This window comes from Petromyzon marinus, chromosome 25 (genome assembly GCF_048934315.1).
Source record: "Petromyzon marinus isolate PM22_M1 ecotype Great Lakes invasive population chromosome 25, UKy_Petmar_22M1.pri1.0, whole genome shotgun sequence".
Taxonomy (NCBI): domain Eukaryota; kingdom Metazoa; phylum Chordata; class Hyperoartia; order Petromyzontiformes; family Petromyzontidae; genus Petromyzon; species Petromyzon marinus.
In genome coordinates, this window is record NC_133691.1 from 10,943,112 (window position 1) to 10,959,078 (window position 15,967).

Sequence of the window (15,967 nt, forward strand, 5' to 3'; positions counted from 1 at the left end):
CATATGACATTGACTTCTCCAAGACAGAGGTTCTCTGCAAGCCATCTGGCTACCATGAGAGATTCGTTCATGATATCCACATATACAAACACAGAAACAATTTCAACCGAGAAGATTGATTCTGGCTTAGCAATCATTGGAAGGATTTGATAAACCATTTAGGGTCTTGATTGTTCACGCTTACGGTGGCTTTCAGACCACATTCATTATTTTCGTCTCCCCCCTCCTCTTTTCCGAACATAGATAGACTCGTCCATCTGAATAACTGCCAAATCGCTCTCCGTGGTGCTAACGTTAATTTTAAAAAACGCCACTTTTTTTTCAAATTTTCTTGCTTGTGTCGCAGTCGAAACGTCGTGAGAATTTTATTATTTTATATTTTTATTATTTTATTGTTTGCCTTCTACGTGACTTTACCGAAAGAACCAAGAATATAGTACATTATAATTTTATTTGGTCGCATTAATGTTTTTGTTTTTGACCGTATTGAAACGGCTGTACGCCGTATGGACCTGAAAACTCAATTTCCCTGTACAGGAATACGGAGTAAACCGTATGGGTTGACAAGCTATGGTATTTCCGTTCCGTGCGACGAGTAAAGCATTTGAATCGATTCTAGATTTTTGTGAATCGACCCTAAAATGTGCCTCTATTTTAAGCCCACGTTGCGTAACTCTTTGAGTGTCACGAGACGGTGACGTCATGAGCCATGGCGTCACACCCGCCTCACCCGCGCGTGACACGGGGCGCGGCGTGACGTTGCCTCAACAAACACTCGCCCCACCTCCCCCCTCCCTCAACCAATGGGAAGCGTGGATCAGCGTCGTCACTTCACGCACCCGCGGAAGTAAAAGTCTCGAGCGATTGCCTGGGAGACTGCGTCGAGAATTTGATTTTTTTTATCTCTCTCTCGGCGAGGATACCCCCGTGAAAGCGACTCCCGAGCGCCGTCAGGAAAAAAAACCCACCACCGTCTCATCCAGCGAAGCGGTGAGTTGGCGCCCAGCCGTTCGCGCTGTCCGTAAAGAGAGAAGGGTTCAAGATACTTTGAGGCCTTAGTCGGGTCCCAACGGGCCCCCGCTGTGATCCTGGAACCTCTGCCGGCTCGGGGCGGGGTTTTCCGGCAGAGATGCCAGAGCGACCGGGGTCTGGCTCCCCCAAGCGGCTCGCGGCGTCTTCTTACCCATGACGAAAATGTTGTTGTTAATTGTACACCGCTGCCAACGCAATAAATACTTTGTTTCTCTTGCTCCTGATCATAATTGGTGTTGACTGAAGCTGCGTTGTGTGTAATATATTGACGAGATGACATGAGAACGCACCTATTAATAACAGGGTAATGGTGCTGGGCGTGGTGGTGCAGCATGTGGTCTCGCGGTTTGGAGATGAGGGTCGGTAGATCACGTTGTAGAGAGATGTAAAACTCTCAAACCCGCTGTTAAGTGGTATTACATCGACTGGGTTCGTGATGAACTTCGACGAATATTCCCTCGTAAATAAAAGGCCAAACATCCAAGCGCGGTGCCCTTTGTGATCAAATCTAACCACTCCGTGAGTTTCTATTAAAATCGGATTATTGTAATCATAATTGAAACGTCGTATGCTATTATATAATTTTATTTTTTCTTATTTCTACGTGACTTTACCGAAAAAAAAACGAAGAGTAATTCTTGCAGTCACGAAAGCGCCAAATCGAGATCATAAAAAAAGTTGTTTCCAGATTCATAACCGCGTTGGGCTGTGCTTATTTGCTGCTTACAGTCACATTCCTAATGTGGTGGTGAGTTCATTCGTAGAGGAACAAATGTTGACTTGTAGCTCTGTCGTCCCGACAGGTTGTTCCTTTCACCTGAAGAAGGCCACTTGTGTTGTGGCCGAAACGTCGTGACTTTTCCGAAAGAACCAAAGAAGATGAATCCTTGCAGTCACGAAAGCTTTAAATCGAAATTTGCATAAAGTGTTTCATTTTTGTATCGACCCGGAGCAGTCCACAGTTACATTTATTCGCTAATTAGTCCTATACCAAACACTAGCACTCTAACCACAATGAAGAAGAGCGATACAATATTCTTGGTTCTTTCGGTAAAGTCACGTAGAAGAAAGAACCAAGCATATGAATCCCTGCAGTCACGAAAGCTTTAAATCAGCGATACAATAGTTAACTTGAATCATTTTCGATATTTGTCCAATTCCATTTTCATGAGTAACATACGGGAGGAAACCGGAGTATCCGGTTATAACCTCACCGTCCATACGATGTTAACAATGCTCAACGGCTGCCTTGAAAGCTCTAGCTTTCTGTACTGCCATCTACTGGCCAAGACGCATCCCCGCAGGTTGATCGCGAAGTTCGCTTCGCAGTGGACGATAGTAAAGCATTGACTGTGTTTTGTTCCTGTGTTCGTCACCAGTGCGGGCGGCCAAGATGTTCGGATCCGGATACAAGGGCGAGCGGCTACGCGTCAACCTGCGGCTCGTCATCAACCGCCTTAAGCTTCTGCAGAAGAAGAAAAGTGAGTGTCTGGGGCGATGATCAAAACTGATATGCGAACTGAGAAAAGGGGCCTTGGCGAAGGTGGGCTTAGATCGTAGGGTAAGTGGAATGACTAGTACTGTACTACCGGCTGGGTGGCTCCTTATTGTCAAAGAGAACATTAAATTTTGATTTAAAGCTTTCGTGACTGCAGTAATTCATATTCTTGGCTCTTTTGGTAAAGTCAGCGCATGGCGCTGATTTTTTTTTATAAATAAATACACCGTTTAAAAATAAATAAATTAATGCGAACCGACACACCTGATGACGAACGTTTGTGTTATGGTCGAAACGTCGTGAAAATTGTTATTGTTTTATATATATATTATTATTTTATTGTTTCCCTTCAACGTGACTTTACCGACAGAGCTAAGAATATAAAAGAGAACATTAACAAATTGGGCGCCATGGTGACGAGATGTTAACTACCTTGCCTGGTATACAGGAGGTTATTGGTTCAATTCCGACTCGGACACCTGTTTATTTGGAGTTTGAATGTTCTTCCTGTGATTGTGTGGATTTTTCTCTGGGTCCTCCGGTTTTCCCTCAACATTTATAAACATACGTTTAGAGTATTTGGCCACTATACAATTTCCACACGATAAGCCACTTCGTTGCACCATCATTTGTAGCCAGGTCGCGTCTGAAAAAAAGTTATATAGCTGAGTGAGCCTTACTTGATAAAATATAAAGTTAAATAGTTGAATAGCCTGAATTGAGTGAACAAAATAAGAGTCGCAAGCAGAGTTTAATTTTTCAGTTTTTTACTCATTTGTCCGTGTAAATAGTTGTCTTTAATTGCTTCCTTTCTGAGTGTTTCTCTTAGTATTATTATCTCAATACCCCTTTGTTTTGGCACCTTGAGGTGCACTGCATAGGGGAGTGCAACATAAGTCTTAAAATTATGTTGATGATGATCATGTGATTCTCTTAGTATTATTATCTCAAATACCCCTTTGTTTTTGCACCTTGATATGTACTGCATAGGGGAGGGCAACATAAGTCTTAAAATTATCTTGATGATGATCATGTAGCCGTGTTGGGGCTAATGCTTGGCGTGCCGGTTTGATGTTGTCACGTGCAGCGGAGTTGGCTCAGAAGGCGCGAAAGGAGATTGCGGACTACCTCGGCAGTGGCAAGGATGAGCGGGCGCGCATCCGCGTGGAGCACATCATCCGCGAGGACTACCTCGTGGAGGCCATGGAGATCCTGGAGCTGCTGTGTGACCTTCTGCTCGCACGATTCGGCCTTATCCAGTCCATGAAGTGAGCACCTCCCCGCCGCACGTTCACTGCTGAGACCCCAAACCCTCACCCCTGGTCTCCCTTGCACATACCTTATTCGCTCATCCTCAACCTGGCCACTTACACATATCAATAGGCCAAACCCAGTGGTCGGCAATCTGCAGCTCCGGAGCCGCATGCGGCTCTTTACGGACTGCTTTGTGATGATATGTATATGTGGTATGTATGTATGCATTAAAATGGCATTGCGGCTCTTGGAATGTTGAGTTCTGTACCTCATTCGAAAAAAATGGTTCCTCTTGTTATTTGGGTTGCCAACCCCTGCCCTAACCTTTACACAGACCTCAACCTCTCATTGTAGCTTCTACCTTTTGCACACACTCATCTGACCCCATAACCAGCCACAACACCCCATAACTCTTATCCCTATCCTTTGGCATACTATTTTCAACTTATAACTCTGACCCATAGCTCTTCACACACATGAACCCCAAACCAAGAATGAATGGGACATAGTCTATTTCAGAAAATGTACTTTATACAATATAATTTGGATTAACTGTGACCATATCTCAGGAGGATGTAAAGAATTGGGCATATTTATTTTCTAAAGAGCGGCGTCAGTTGTAGGCAAAGGGAAAACAAAGGGAGGTCTTGATCCTTTAATTGCAAAGGCAGTCTACAGCACGCACGGTTGGATGGCTGGCAGAAGGGAGTTCCAGCCTCCGGGGCAGCAGAGTAGCATGAGTCACCTCCCATTGAGCAAAGGTTTTCTGGGGGATATTTACTACTTTTCCACATCAACCAATCATGTGCTTTTTAAGGTGGATTGCTTCTTATGTGTCACATGCATTCTGAAGTCGCCTTTCCCTGCTTTAATCCATGAGAATGAGAGTGCGTGGTTAGTGATTACTCCAAAGTCATGCCTACCCTTTGTCAGTACGATGTTGGAGTTTAGCCATTTAGAAGGCGTAGGATTGAACTAACGCACTGTTGTGTTGGGGCGTGCAGAGAGATGGACCCGGGCCTCGAGGAAGCCATCTCCACACTCATTTGGGCTGCGCCGCGGCTGCAGGTCGAGGTGCAGGAGTTGAAGGTGGTGAGTGGCGCATGCGGTCTCCACTCGCGACGATGGCAGTGTCACCGCAACGGGCGGCACGCGCGAAGTACATCACGTGGTTGACTTGTTCTCTGTTGAGGGTGTCGTTTCCATCGTGATAATTGTTTACGTTTGCTCATTCACAAAAACGTGTGAGTACAGAAAAATTCTAAGTTTTTATCCAATTTTGCAACCGCGTCATAAAAATGTCTAAACCATAGGTGGCACATGACTTGCATAACAGATCACAAATTAAAACAAATTACATATTTTTTGCCAAAGTATTACTTTCAAGGGGAACGTAAGTCTTTGTACATGCAGGGCTCCACTTAATGGCATTTGAGAAGTCCTTTGGAGTTACAACTATGTCTACGGATGGCTGTGTGTACTATATCAGCTGGCTGGCTGACTTTCTTTATGCCTGCACCCGTGCCAGGTGTCTGATCAGCTGTGTGCCAAGTACAGCAAGGAGTACGGGAAGCTGTGTCGAACCAACCAGACTGGCACCGTCAACGAGCGGGTACGACTGCTCTCCTATGCAAACTTCCCCTACTCTCCCTACTGCTCCATGAAGTCTTACCCCCAATCTGCCTTTCAAATTCACTGAGGCATACATTCATTATGTACCCTATTTACCGAAGTTTATGTTTGGTTTATAAATATTTGTTACGTCTGATACTGGTAATAATGTGTACATATACAGCCCTTTTTGTCAGTCCACTGCTGGGTAAGATCTTCAGTTTTGAAGGATGACCTAAGTGACCAATGTCACGAAAATGTCGCTGTTGCTACGGCACACTGTTTACGACAGATTGTGACGCTGATGAATCCTTGCAGTCATGGATCACTGGCCCTAGTTTCCACATTGGTGAAAGTGCATAGATTGTGACGTATAAAATAGACGAATGATAATAAGATTCCCAATAATTAATATGTAACTCTAAACGTAGGTTCATAGAAAAGTTTGTGAAAGTAAAAAAAAGAAAATGCATTCATCTCAAGGCGCGTCAGAGGAATGCAGTAAAGTCCGTTGTCCTGTACGATGCTCCCATTGTCCAGCTTGGCGACGTTTGGTCACATGCCTCCCATGGATGAACTCATCCAGCAGTGGATTGACAATAGGGTTTTACATGTACTTTTTGGGCATCCCTTGTAAAATGTATTTTGCCTGGCTGTGTGTCACGTTGCTGACGGCTGCTACTGCTGTGTGTTTTTGTGTGTTCGTGGCCATGCGTGTCAGAGTAGCTGATGCATAAACTGGGGGTGGAGGCGCCGCCCAAAATGCTGGTGGAGCGCTACCTCATTGAGATCGCCAAGAACTACAACGTGGCCTTCGAACCCGATGCCATCGTGCTGGTGGGTTCCATGATGACATCACAGCTCTTCGAGTTAATCCCACAGGAAGCCAAATGCGCTTTTAATGGATCCGTCCAAATCAAAAGCAGAATAATTATTTATACTGGAGGAATCCTATGAGCTGTAAAGCTCGTTTTCACAGATATCCAGTAAGGGGTGGGTCAGAAGGTTACAACAACAAAAAAATACAAACATCCAGATGTAACCAGGACCCTCTTGAAAAAGTCTTGAGACTCGGCAAGGCTTTCCGATATAAATATATGGTATTGTTATACTGTATGGCATAGTACTTTGCGACCAGTGTTCAAAAACTGGCATCGTAATGATCGGTATACTGCCCTGCCTATGGCTAAATCATCTGCCATGTGTTCGATCTACTCCAATCTCAAGCACTAAACATGGTGCGCCCTGGTGGCGAGATGTTAACTCCCTTGCCTGGTATACAGAACGTCATGGGTTTGATACCAACCGTGACATCTGTTGTATATTTTGCGTTTGCATTTTCTCCCTGTGTTCGCGTGAATTATGCTCCAGTTCTTCCGATTTTTCCTTCCACATTTAGAAATATGCATTTAGACTATTTGGCTGCTATACATTGCCATATGATAATCCACTTCGTTGAGATATCATTTGTGGCCAGGTCTCTTCTGAAAAATAGCTATATAGCTCAGTGGGCCTTACCTGGTAAATAACAAATAGTAAAAAAAATAGTTGAGTCTTGGTGGTGCTTGGATAGGTGATCACCAGTCAGCTGAGTTATCAGAGGCGACTGTGGGCAGCAGACCACATTGCAGAAAAAGTCCCCTTGTTATTTATTCCGGTGCTTAGGTGGTTTGCATACTGCACATAGAAACTGGAAAACAGAGTTTTAGTTCTGCCCCCTATGTCTTCTCAGCCTTAAATGAGTCTGGTGCCATCTGTAAACATCAACGCTGGAGAGACAAAGGAGGCTGGGCTTGGTGCTAGCCACACTACCCACTTGTGCAGTATGCCGGCCTTTATAGGTGTTTGCTGATAACACTTGTCCCAACAACCTGTTGAAGGCTATATGAGGAATCTTTATCTTTGGTATTGGTGGTGCTGGTGTTGCTTCATGCTACTGTTGGCCTCACTATTGTCTGTGTCACTGTTGGAACCGGTGTTGTTGCTGTTGTCAGTTTTGCTGTTGTTCTCATTCAGGCTTTAATTGGGGGGGGGGGTATCTTTGTTCACTAGGGCGAGGTCCCCATTGCTGACGAGGCAGACCTGATTGGGGTCTATGGAAATGTCGATGACTACAAGTGGGGGGGTGGAAGTCCTCCTGGCGGTCACGGTGGCGGTCACGGTGGCGGTCACGGTGGCGGTCACGGTGGCGGTCACGGTGGCGGTCACGGTGGCGGTCACGGTGGCGGTCACGGTGGCGGTCACGGTGGCGGTTACGGTGGCGGCGGTGGTGGCGGCGGCGGTGGTGGCGGCGGTGGCTGCGTTGGGCCCCTGCCATTCGGGAATGCGGCGATGCCTCCTCCTCTGCCCAGCGGCATGCACCCCAATATGATGCCCATCCCCACCATGCCGACAATACCAACTGTGCCACCAGTGACTCCGTTCTCATATCCGCCAGGAAATTCCCAGGTGAGTGTGCAGTATACAGTGAGGGAAAAAAGTATTTGATCCCCTTCTGATTTTGTACGTTTGCCCACTGACAAAGAAATGATCAGTCTATAATTTTAATGGTAGGTTTATTTGAACAGTGAGAGACAGAATAACAACAAGGAAATCCAGAAAAACGCATGTCAAAAATGTTATAAATTGATTTGCATTTTAAAGAGGGAAATAATTATTTGACCTCTCTGCAAAACATGACTTAGTACTTGGTGGCAAAACCCTTGTTGGCAATCACAGAGGTCAGACGTTTTTTGTAGTTGGCCACCAGGTTTGCACACATCTCAGGAGTGATTTTATCCTCTTTGCAGATCTTCTCCAAGTCATTAAGGTTTCGAGGCTGACGTTTGGCAACTCGAACCTTCAGCTCCTCAGATTTTCTTTGGGATTAAGGTCTGGAGACTGGCTAGGCCACTCCAGGACCTTAATGTGCTTCTTCTTGAGCCACTCCTTTGTTGCCTTGGCCGTGTGTTTTGGGTCATTCTCATGCTGGAATACCCATCCACGACCCATTTTCAATGCCCTGGCTGAGGGAAGGAGGTTCTCACCCAAGATTTGATGGTACATGGCCCCGTCCATCGTCCCTTTGATGCGGTGAAGTTGTCCTGTCCCCAAAGCATAATGTTTCCACCTTCATGTTTGACGGTGGGGATGGTGTTCTTGGGGTCATAGGCAGCCATTTTGGTCTCATCTGACCACAACACTTTCACCCATTTGTCCTCTGAATCATTCAGATGTTCATTGGCAAACTTCAGACGGGCATGTATATGTGCTTTCTTGAGCAGGGGGGCCTTGTGGGCGCTGCAGGATTTCAGTCCTTCACGGCGTAGTGTGTTACCAATTATTTTCTTGGTGACTATGGTCCTAGCTGCCTTGAGATCATTGACAAGATCCTTCCGTGTAGTTCTGGGCTGATTCCTCACCGTTCTCATGATGTTTGCAACTTCTCGAGGTGAGATCTTGTATGGAGCCCCAGGCTGAGGGAGATTGACAGTTATTTTGTGTTTCTTCCATTTGCGAATAATCGCAGCAACTGTTGTCACATTCTCACCAAGCTGCTTGGCAATGGTCTTGTAGCCCATTCCAGCCTTGTGTAGGTCTACAATCTTGTCCCTGACATCCTTGGAGAGCTCTTTGGTCTTGGCCATGGTGGAGAGTTTGGAATCTGATTGATTGCTTCTGTGGACAGGTGTGTTTTATACAAGTAACAAGCTGAGATTAGGAGCACTCCCTTTAAGAGTGTGCTCCTAATCTCAGCTCGTTACCTGTATAAAAGACACCTGGAAGCCACAAATCCTTCTGATTGAGAGGGGGTCAAATACTTATTTCCCTCATTAAAATGCAAATCAATTTATAGCATTTTTGACATGCGTTTTTCTGGGTTTTTTTGTTGTTATTCTGTCTATCAGTGTTCAAATAAACCTACCATTAAAATTATAGACTGATCATTTCTGTCAGTGGGCAAACGTACAAAATCAGCAAAGGGATCAAATACTTTTTTTCCCTCACTGTAGGTGGTATCTGTGCATCACTTCTTATTTGGCAGGCATGCTATACCAAAGTAAAATGTTACTTAATGATAATAGTAATGATTATCCACATATTGCAAATTGTGCCTATAAATAAGCAATTGTTAATTACTAAATAACTTATATCTTATACAATGATTGAGCTGACGCGCATTACTTCAATTTTGCATTTTCTTGTAGAATTCCAGCGGCCTGTATGAAGACGTCGGCGATCAGAAGTGCAAGCGTAAGTGTCCTGTGTTGCGTGGGTAATGTTCAGTTTAACTTTTTATTTCTAGAGGTTGGGTGTCAACTGCAACAGTAGAGGAATCTAGCAGAAAGAAGGGAACAATGGAGAAATGTGGTATTATTGTGCAAATCAGTGAAAACCGAATTTGAAGTCATGTATGATGGTTCTGAATTGACATTTGTGTTATATAGATGTATAAAGTGCCTAATTCCAAGGTGCTTCACAGTAATTGTAAAATTTTACGTAAGATATTGGTTAAAATAAAGTGGAGTTATTAAAAGTGACGGTGTAGTTATGTGACAGGAGAACAGGAGGGAGAGCTTAAGGAGGCATTAGGGTAGGCCTTTCACAGTTCCAATGTATTGTATGCATAGCGTCTAAATGTGACTGCATCTCAAGACACTATAGAAACTGGGTATCGTGAGCCTGGATCGGAACAAGAACCAGGGATTTGACATGAATGGCTGTGGGGAGGGAACTCCAGACTATAGGGGCAGCAGAAGAGAGTGAGTAACTTCCCACTGAGTGCAGGTTGACTGGAGGTTTTAACCTAAAGCCTCGGTGGCTTGAGCATTTTTTGTGTGCGCTTACTTGATTTTGTACATGTGCGTTTATGTTTTCCTGTATGCATGTCTGTTTTTTGGTTTCTTTGCGTCCACACAGCACCCATGCCTGGGGGCTTTCCCGTCTTCCCCGGTGCCCCCGTTGCCCAGCCCCCTCCCGCCTACGACAACCTGGCCCCCCATCTCGACCTGCCGGACCTGCCTACCGTGCCAGACTCGTTGCCGCAACCGGCCCCACGCCGTCGCCCTCCCAACTCGTCTGGCCCGCCGCCTCCATCCGACGAGGTCGATTTTGACGACTTGACGCGGCGCTTCGAGGAGCTCAAGAAGAAGAAGTAAAATGGGGAGAAGAAGCTCCCGCCTCCCCCATTCCTCACCCTGTTTCCCTTCGTCAGCAGCATCTTCAATCTCTGTCCTTTTTCTCTACCTCCCACTCTTACCTTTATTGATCTCATCTCAATAATTTCCTTCTCCCTGCTCTCTCTTCCTGAATGATTTCCCTCCTTCCCCATCTTTCATCTCCCTCTCTCCCTCCCAGGCACTCTGGCAGACACTTTAGGTGGGGGGGTCATCTTGACACGATGCAGCACTACTCACTGAAGTGTAAAACTTGGACACGCAGTCTTATTAGCCGCTGATAGACACATTGCAATGAAGGTAGGAGATCCGCCCGTTTAGTCTGGGGAGGCTTTCTAATGATGAAGAGCGAGCGCCTGTGTGCGCATGTATGTATGCGAAACAATCCTATCTTCTTGCATGATTGTAAAACCAGTACATAGTTCTCTCTAGCCCCTGTTTCATGATACTGGTCGCAGCTTGCAATGTGGCTATGGAAGATTCTTAGTATTCCTCTTCAAAATGCAACCCAAAAACTAAACGGCTCGCATACAGCAGTTGGGTACGTAGTTGTGCTGTTAGACGCGAATTAGAATCTTTAGGAATTGGGACAAAGACTATGAAATCTGTACTTGTCATGCAAATATATTCATAATTTTTATCATTTGTGGTAATGTCAGGTCAGGTTTTTCCTGTCCTCTTAAGATTAACAATCATATTGGATACTCCTAGGGACAACAGCCTGGGTGTGTGGCTAGATGATGATTTGCAGCTTGGCCTATAAGTTGCTTATTGCATTTCCAATATAACACGGTTGCCTCAAGGTCAGCGATAGACGTGGCCCCTTCCAAAGCTCGTACGACTCGTGTTGAGGCGGCGTGGCTTCTCACCTTGTCGGCTACGGTACCCTGGCCAGCCTTAATAGACATGGCCTTGGCACGCTCGCCCACAGACCAGGGCACTCGGGGACATCTCGCCTGGTACAGAGCACGGCCAAGTTTTTCCTGGTCCCTAAGTTGCCTTTGGCCCGTTTGAATCACAATTGCTCGCGAGCATTGCTTCATATTGGTCGGGCTAAAAATGTGGCGCAGTCTGCGGTTCTTGCCGAAGTAACGACTGCAGTTGCATTCAAGCTTCCATAGCCAAGGCAGAATGCTTCCAGTTCATATTAAAATCGTACGCTTCATTTCCATGGGGCAGCCACCTCGAGTTGAACTGGAGTTGGACCGATTTCTCACAGAACTCGAGTTGAAGGACAGTGGCGTCGTTCACGTGAGTTCGACGGCTCTTTCCCAGGCATACCTGCGAGCCGGAATGGCATACATGTAAACGTTGGCCCAACGTATGTTTACTGGTATCCAACTCGAGTTGATGGAAATATTTGGAAATTATCTTGCCTTCGTGGCAACTCAATTTAGTGGCTCGTGAGATGATGTTGGTGCACATTTACTACTTGTGTACGGTTTATATAGTAGTGGTTTTAAGTAGTGTGCATTTACACTTTATCTTGCTTTTGCGGATTAATTTAAATCAAAAGCTGTTCAAGAAAATGTGCCCTTGTCGCACTATGTTGGGCTGCTGTGTTTGTATCTTTCCATTTCGTGTGTTATTTTAAATTGTAAAATGGTGGGTTGAGGGTTCTGTGAGTGTGCGCATGCATTTGTGAATGCATCTGATGAGCAGAACTTTGTTTGCTTTAACTTGTATCTAGTTGTAGCTTTCAGCTGTGTTCGTCTCTGTGTGCGAGCGTCATAAACTGGTCTGAAAGCGTGGCATATGCCACCTACACACTCCCAAGCATTTATTTTATAAAGCTGACTTTTTGTAAATTAATAAACTCTTATTCTTGGGATGAAATTTCTTGTCTTCCGTGATTTTATTGTGTGAAGACAGCCCTATCGATGGGTTTTCAATTTGAAATGACTGCACTCGCACAAACAAATATAGTCAGCCATGGTGTATCCACTCCTGGATGAAGGCCTATCTGAACTGCCACCAACCCCGATGAAGCCTGGAGAGCTGAATGGTGTTCAAAAGAACTCAAAAACACCTTGTGAAGGACCCAACGCAGAAGATCCCTGGGTTTGATCTTCTATGAAGATCACGGTCCACCCTAAATGTCATCCAAACAAACCATGACATGCGGATACCTGAGGCACAAATGGAAAATTGAAAACTTTCCAGTGTGCAACTGTAGTCAACCAGAACGGAACATACAACATATAAAGATGCAATGCCCGATCCACAAATACAAAGGAGACATCACAGCGATACTCCGCTGCTCCTGATGCGGTTATCTGACTTGACCAACTGAATGCACAATTGTCGTTGTTGCTCTGCATCTACATCAGCCGTCCGAAAGAATAATTGGTGCAGCAATTAATCTACCTCTTTTCAAGACGAGCCGATCTCATTACTCTACCTTACAGTGGGTTGGGCTGGCAGCGGATTAGGTGGGGGCTGTGAGCAAGTAGGTAGTGCCAAAGCCTAAGGAAGGGTTAGTAATTGAGTAGATGCGGTTATGCGAACAATAGTGGGGCCGACAGCTCCCCATGCGTCCAGTTGAGCCTCCCAGAAATTGTAATTGGCTGACGTTGCGTTTGGCAAGTGGTGCACTCGCACAAATAACACATTCGTCAACAATGATACCTTAAAAGGCACAATATCATTGGTGACGTTTCGGGCAATGGCCGTTCTTCTTTGCACACGCATAGACCAGAGATGATAGTGCATAAGAGCTGGAGACTGCACTTTACACCATGGGGCCTGACGAGAATTACATTTTAAAAATATTTTCTGATCATAAGGCTGACTGACCAGGGTACCGACGGAATATTTGCACAGAGTAGTCATTGAGTAACAAACTCCCGAAAAGAGTGTAGCCTTAAATTTTGATTTAAAGCTTTCGTGACTGCAGTAATTCATATTCTTAGTTTTTTCGGTAAAGTCACGTTGAAGAGAAACAACAAAATAATAAAATATATAAAACAATAAAAAAAATTCTCACGACGTTTCGACCATAACTCAAACGGTCGTCTTCAACACACCTTCAACACACCTGAAGACGACCGTTTGAGTTATGGTCGAAACGTCGTGAGAATTTTTTTATTGTTTTATATATATTTTATTATTTTGTTGTTTCTCTTCAACGTGACTTTACCGAAAAAACTAAGAATATAGTGTAGCCTTAGTTATAGGTGGTTGGTGCTGGTGCACAGGAAATACAATTATTTCCTGCCACATTCTGGTACACCCCGCAGCCTAAACCTACAAATTTACAACCCCCGGTATTCCTCGGCAGTCTACCCGATCCAAGTACGAACCTAGCTCAACACTCCTGAGATCCCGACGAAGTCATCCCGTTCAGGGTGATGTGGTGGTGAAGTTCTAACGCATACCGTGGACAGCCCACCATTACACAGCTGCCCACTGAACTGGGTGCAAAGTCCGGGGGTGTCTGACCACCACATTTACCCCCTTGTCCCCGTCCCTGCGCTGATGTTAGCCCGATAGCAACAGCCCTTATCACGCCGCCGGCCGTCCTTTGGACGGGTCTCTTGTGTACGCGCGTGTTGCTGTATCGACGTTTCGGCGTTCGCTTCTCTGCACCGCGTGTTGTTTTTCAGCATGGTGTCCGACGTTTCGCTGCACGCGCTTCTCCAGGGAACTGGATTAAGTTATCTTCCGATGTTGGTATTATCCGCTCTTGTCCGTCTGGAGTTGTACGCAGAACCGATTCGATGTGTCGCATTATATCAGGAGCGTGAATGATCTAAATCTGAGAATCTCTACACGTGAAGTGTTAACAGTGTTGCACAGCTCATTTAAATCGTTACCGCACGTGTAGACAAATCGTTACCGCACGTGTAGACAAACTTCCCCCCTTCTCGCCGTAACACTGTTAGGGGCAAGTGCCGTCAGTGAGCATCTACGAATCAGAATATTTCGGCTGGAGGAATCCGATGAGCAATGAAGCTCTTTTTCACAGACGTCCAGTATGGGCTGGTCAACAAGTTACAACAGCAGGACCGGAACGGCACACGACCGGGGTTGGTGGTCAGCACCACGCCCGGCCGCCTTTGTCTCCCTCATGGCAATGTTTACACATCGCACCAGGTACTCATTCGAGGCCGAGTCGGCCTAGGAGATGCCCAGGACCGGTTTAGAATCAAACTCGAGTCGCCAGGTTCGTAGCATAGCGCGCTATCTGCTGCACCACCGCTCCCAATAGATCACCCTGGATCTTATGCAACAGACCACAATCCTATCGCAATTACCAGCGGTCATATGACGGTGCCCTCTACAAATACATGAGAAACTGTGGCCCCAATTTGACCATTTCGAATCTGGCCAGCGGTGTTGTCCTGTGGCCAGGCTACCGTCATAGTAACGTGGAATTTCCGCGACTGGCTCGGCCGCTAATGACGATGAACACGAATGGAGAACGTGGCGAGCGAGACGCTGATGTGAACATAACTTGTGCTGCATCGTGACACATTAATACAGTACAGCGCTGTATGGAGTTGTGAGGTCCTCATCCAGCAGTGGACTGGCACAGTGGCTGTACAAATATTCTTATTCTGATCATCGCTCATTGATTCCGGGTCAGCGTGCTCACATCTGGGTTACACAACTTCGGTGCATAACTACTCGCGTGTTATTACTTAACAGCCCTTTGTCAAATCCGCTGCTAGACGACGCCTCCTCACTCGGCCGTGGCGGTCACGGCGTTGTTTGACCATACTTCACCACGCCGGTCAGTGGCTCGGACATCACTCGCCCCAACATGACTCACGTTCGCCGCGTGGTCGGGAATCGAACTTAGGTTAAGAATGGTCAGCGCAGCGCACCAACCGCGCGTCACACCGCTCCACATTTGAATAAAGGGAATCGATAATGATGGATAATCGTGTGCGATTGCATCACATCTTGAGCAACATTTGTATATTGACGCGATCAGGAACCGCATCGCTAAATTAAACAACGCTTGATTTGAAGTTTTCGTGACTGCAGGGATCCATACTCTTTGGTTATTTCGGTAAAGTCACGTAGGTATACAAATAAAATAAATTAAATCACGACGTTTCAACCGCAACGCAAGCAATCACCATCAGGTGGGAAAACCACAGCAAGACATGTTTTTGTTGAAGTGGGAGAGAGATACCCGGTATCTCTTACCACGGCATCTCTCTCCACATCAGCAAAAAAATATATATTGCTGTAGTTTTCCCACCTGATGATGATTGCTTGTGTTGCGATCGAAACGTCGTGATTTAATTTATTTTATTTTTATACCTACGTGACTTTACCGAAAGAACCAAAGAGTATTAAACGCCGCTGTCGGGGAACGTGATTTCACAGGTACAGCCATTAAAGTAACCCTACTGCGTTCATAGACGACGCCAGGAGTCGGCAAACAAAATAAAAAGAGACATTA

General features: G+C 45.7%; 1 protein-coding gene across 1 annotated transcript; it reads left to right on the forward strand.

Moving 5' to 3' along the window:
- Positions 1-697: 697 nt before the first annotated feature.
- IST1 (IST1 factor associated with ESCRT-III) lies at positions 698-12,387 on the forward strand. Its single transcript, XM_032960401.2, has 9 exons — positions 698-990; positions 2,412-2,513; positions 3,618-3,798; positions 4,789-4,876; positions 5,313-5,396; positions 6,122-6,232; positions 7,448-7,843; positions 9,583-9,628; positions 10,295-12,387. The coding sequence occupies exons 2-9, from the start codon at positions 2,426-2,428 to the stop codon at positions 10,531-10,533; spliced, it is 1,233 nt and encodes a 410-aa protein (XP_032816292.2). The 5' UTR covers positions 698-990; positions 2,412-2,425; the 3' UTR covers positions 10,534-12,387.
- Positions 12,388-15,967: the final 3,580 nt, after the last annotated feature.

Coding starts and splice junctions, on each gene's coding strand:
- IST1 (XM_032960401.2), top strand. CDS start 2,426: ATGTTCGGATCCGGATACAAGGGCGAGCGGCTACGCGTCAACCTGCGG. Junction 6,233..7,447: donor AACCCGATGCCATCGTGCTG/GTGGGTTCCATG, acceptor TTTGTTCACTAG/GGCGAGGTCCCCATTGCTGA. Junction 9,629..10,294: donor CGGCGATCAGAAGTGCAAGC/GTAAGTGTCCTG, acceptor GCGTCCACACAG/CACCCATGCCTGGGGGCTTT.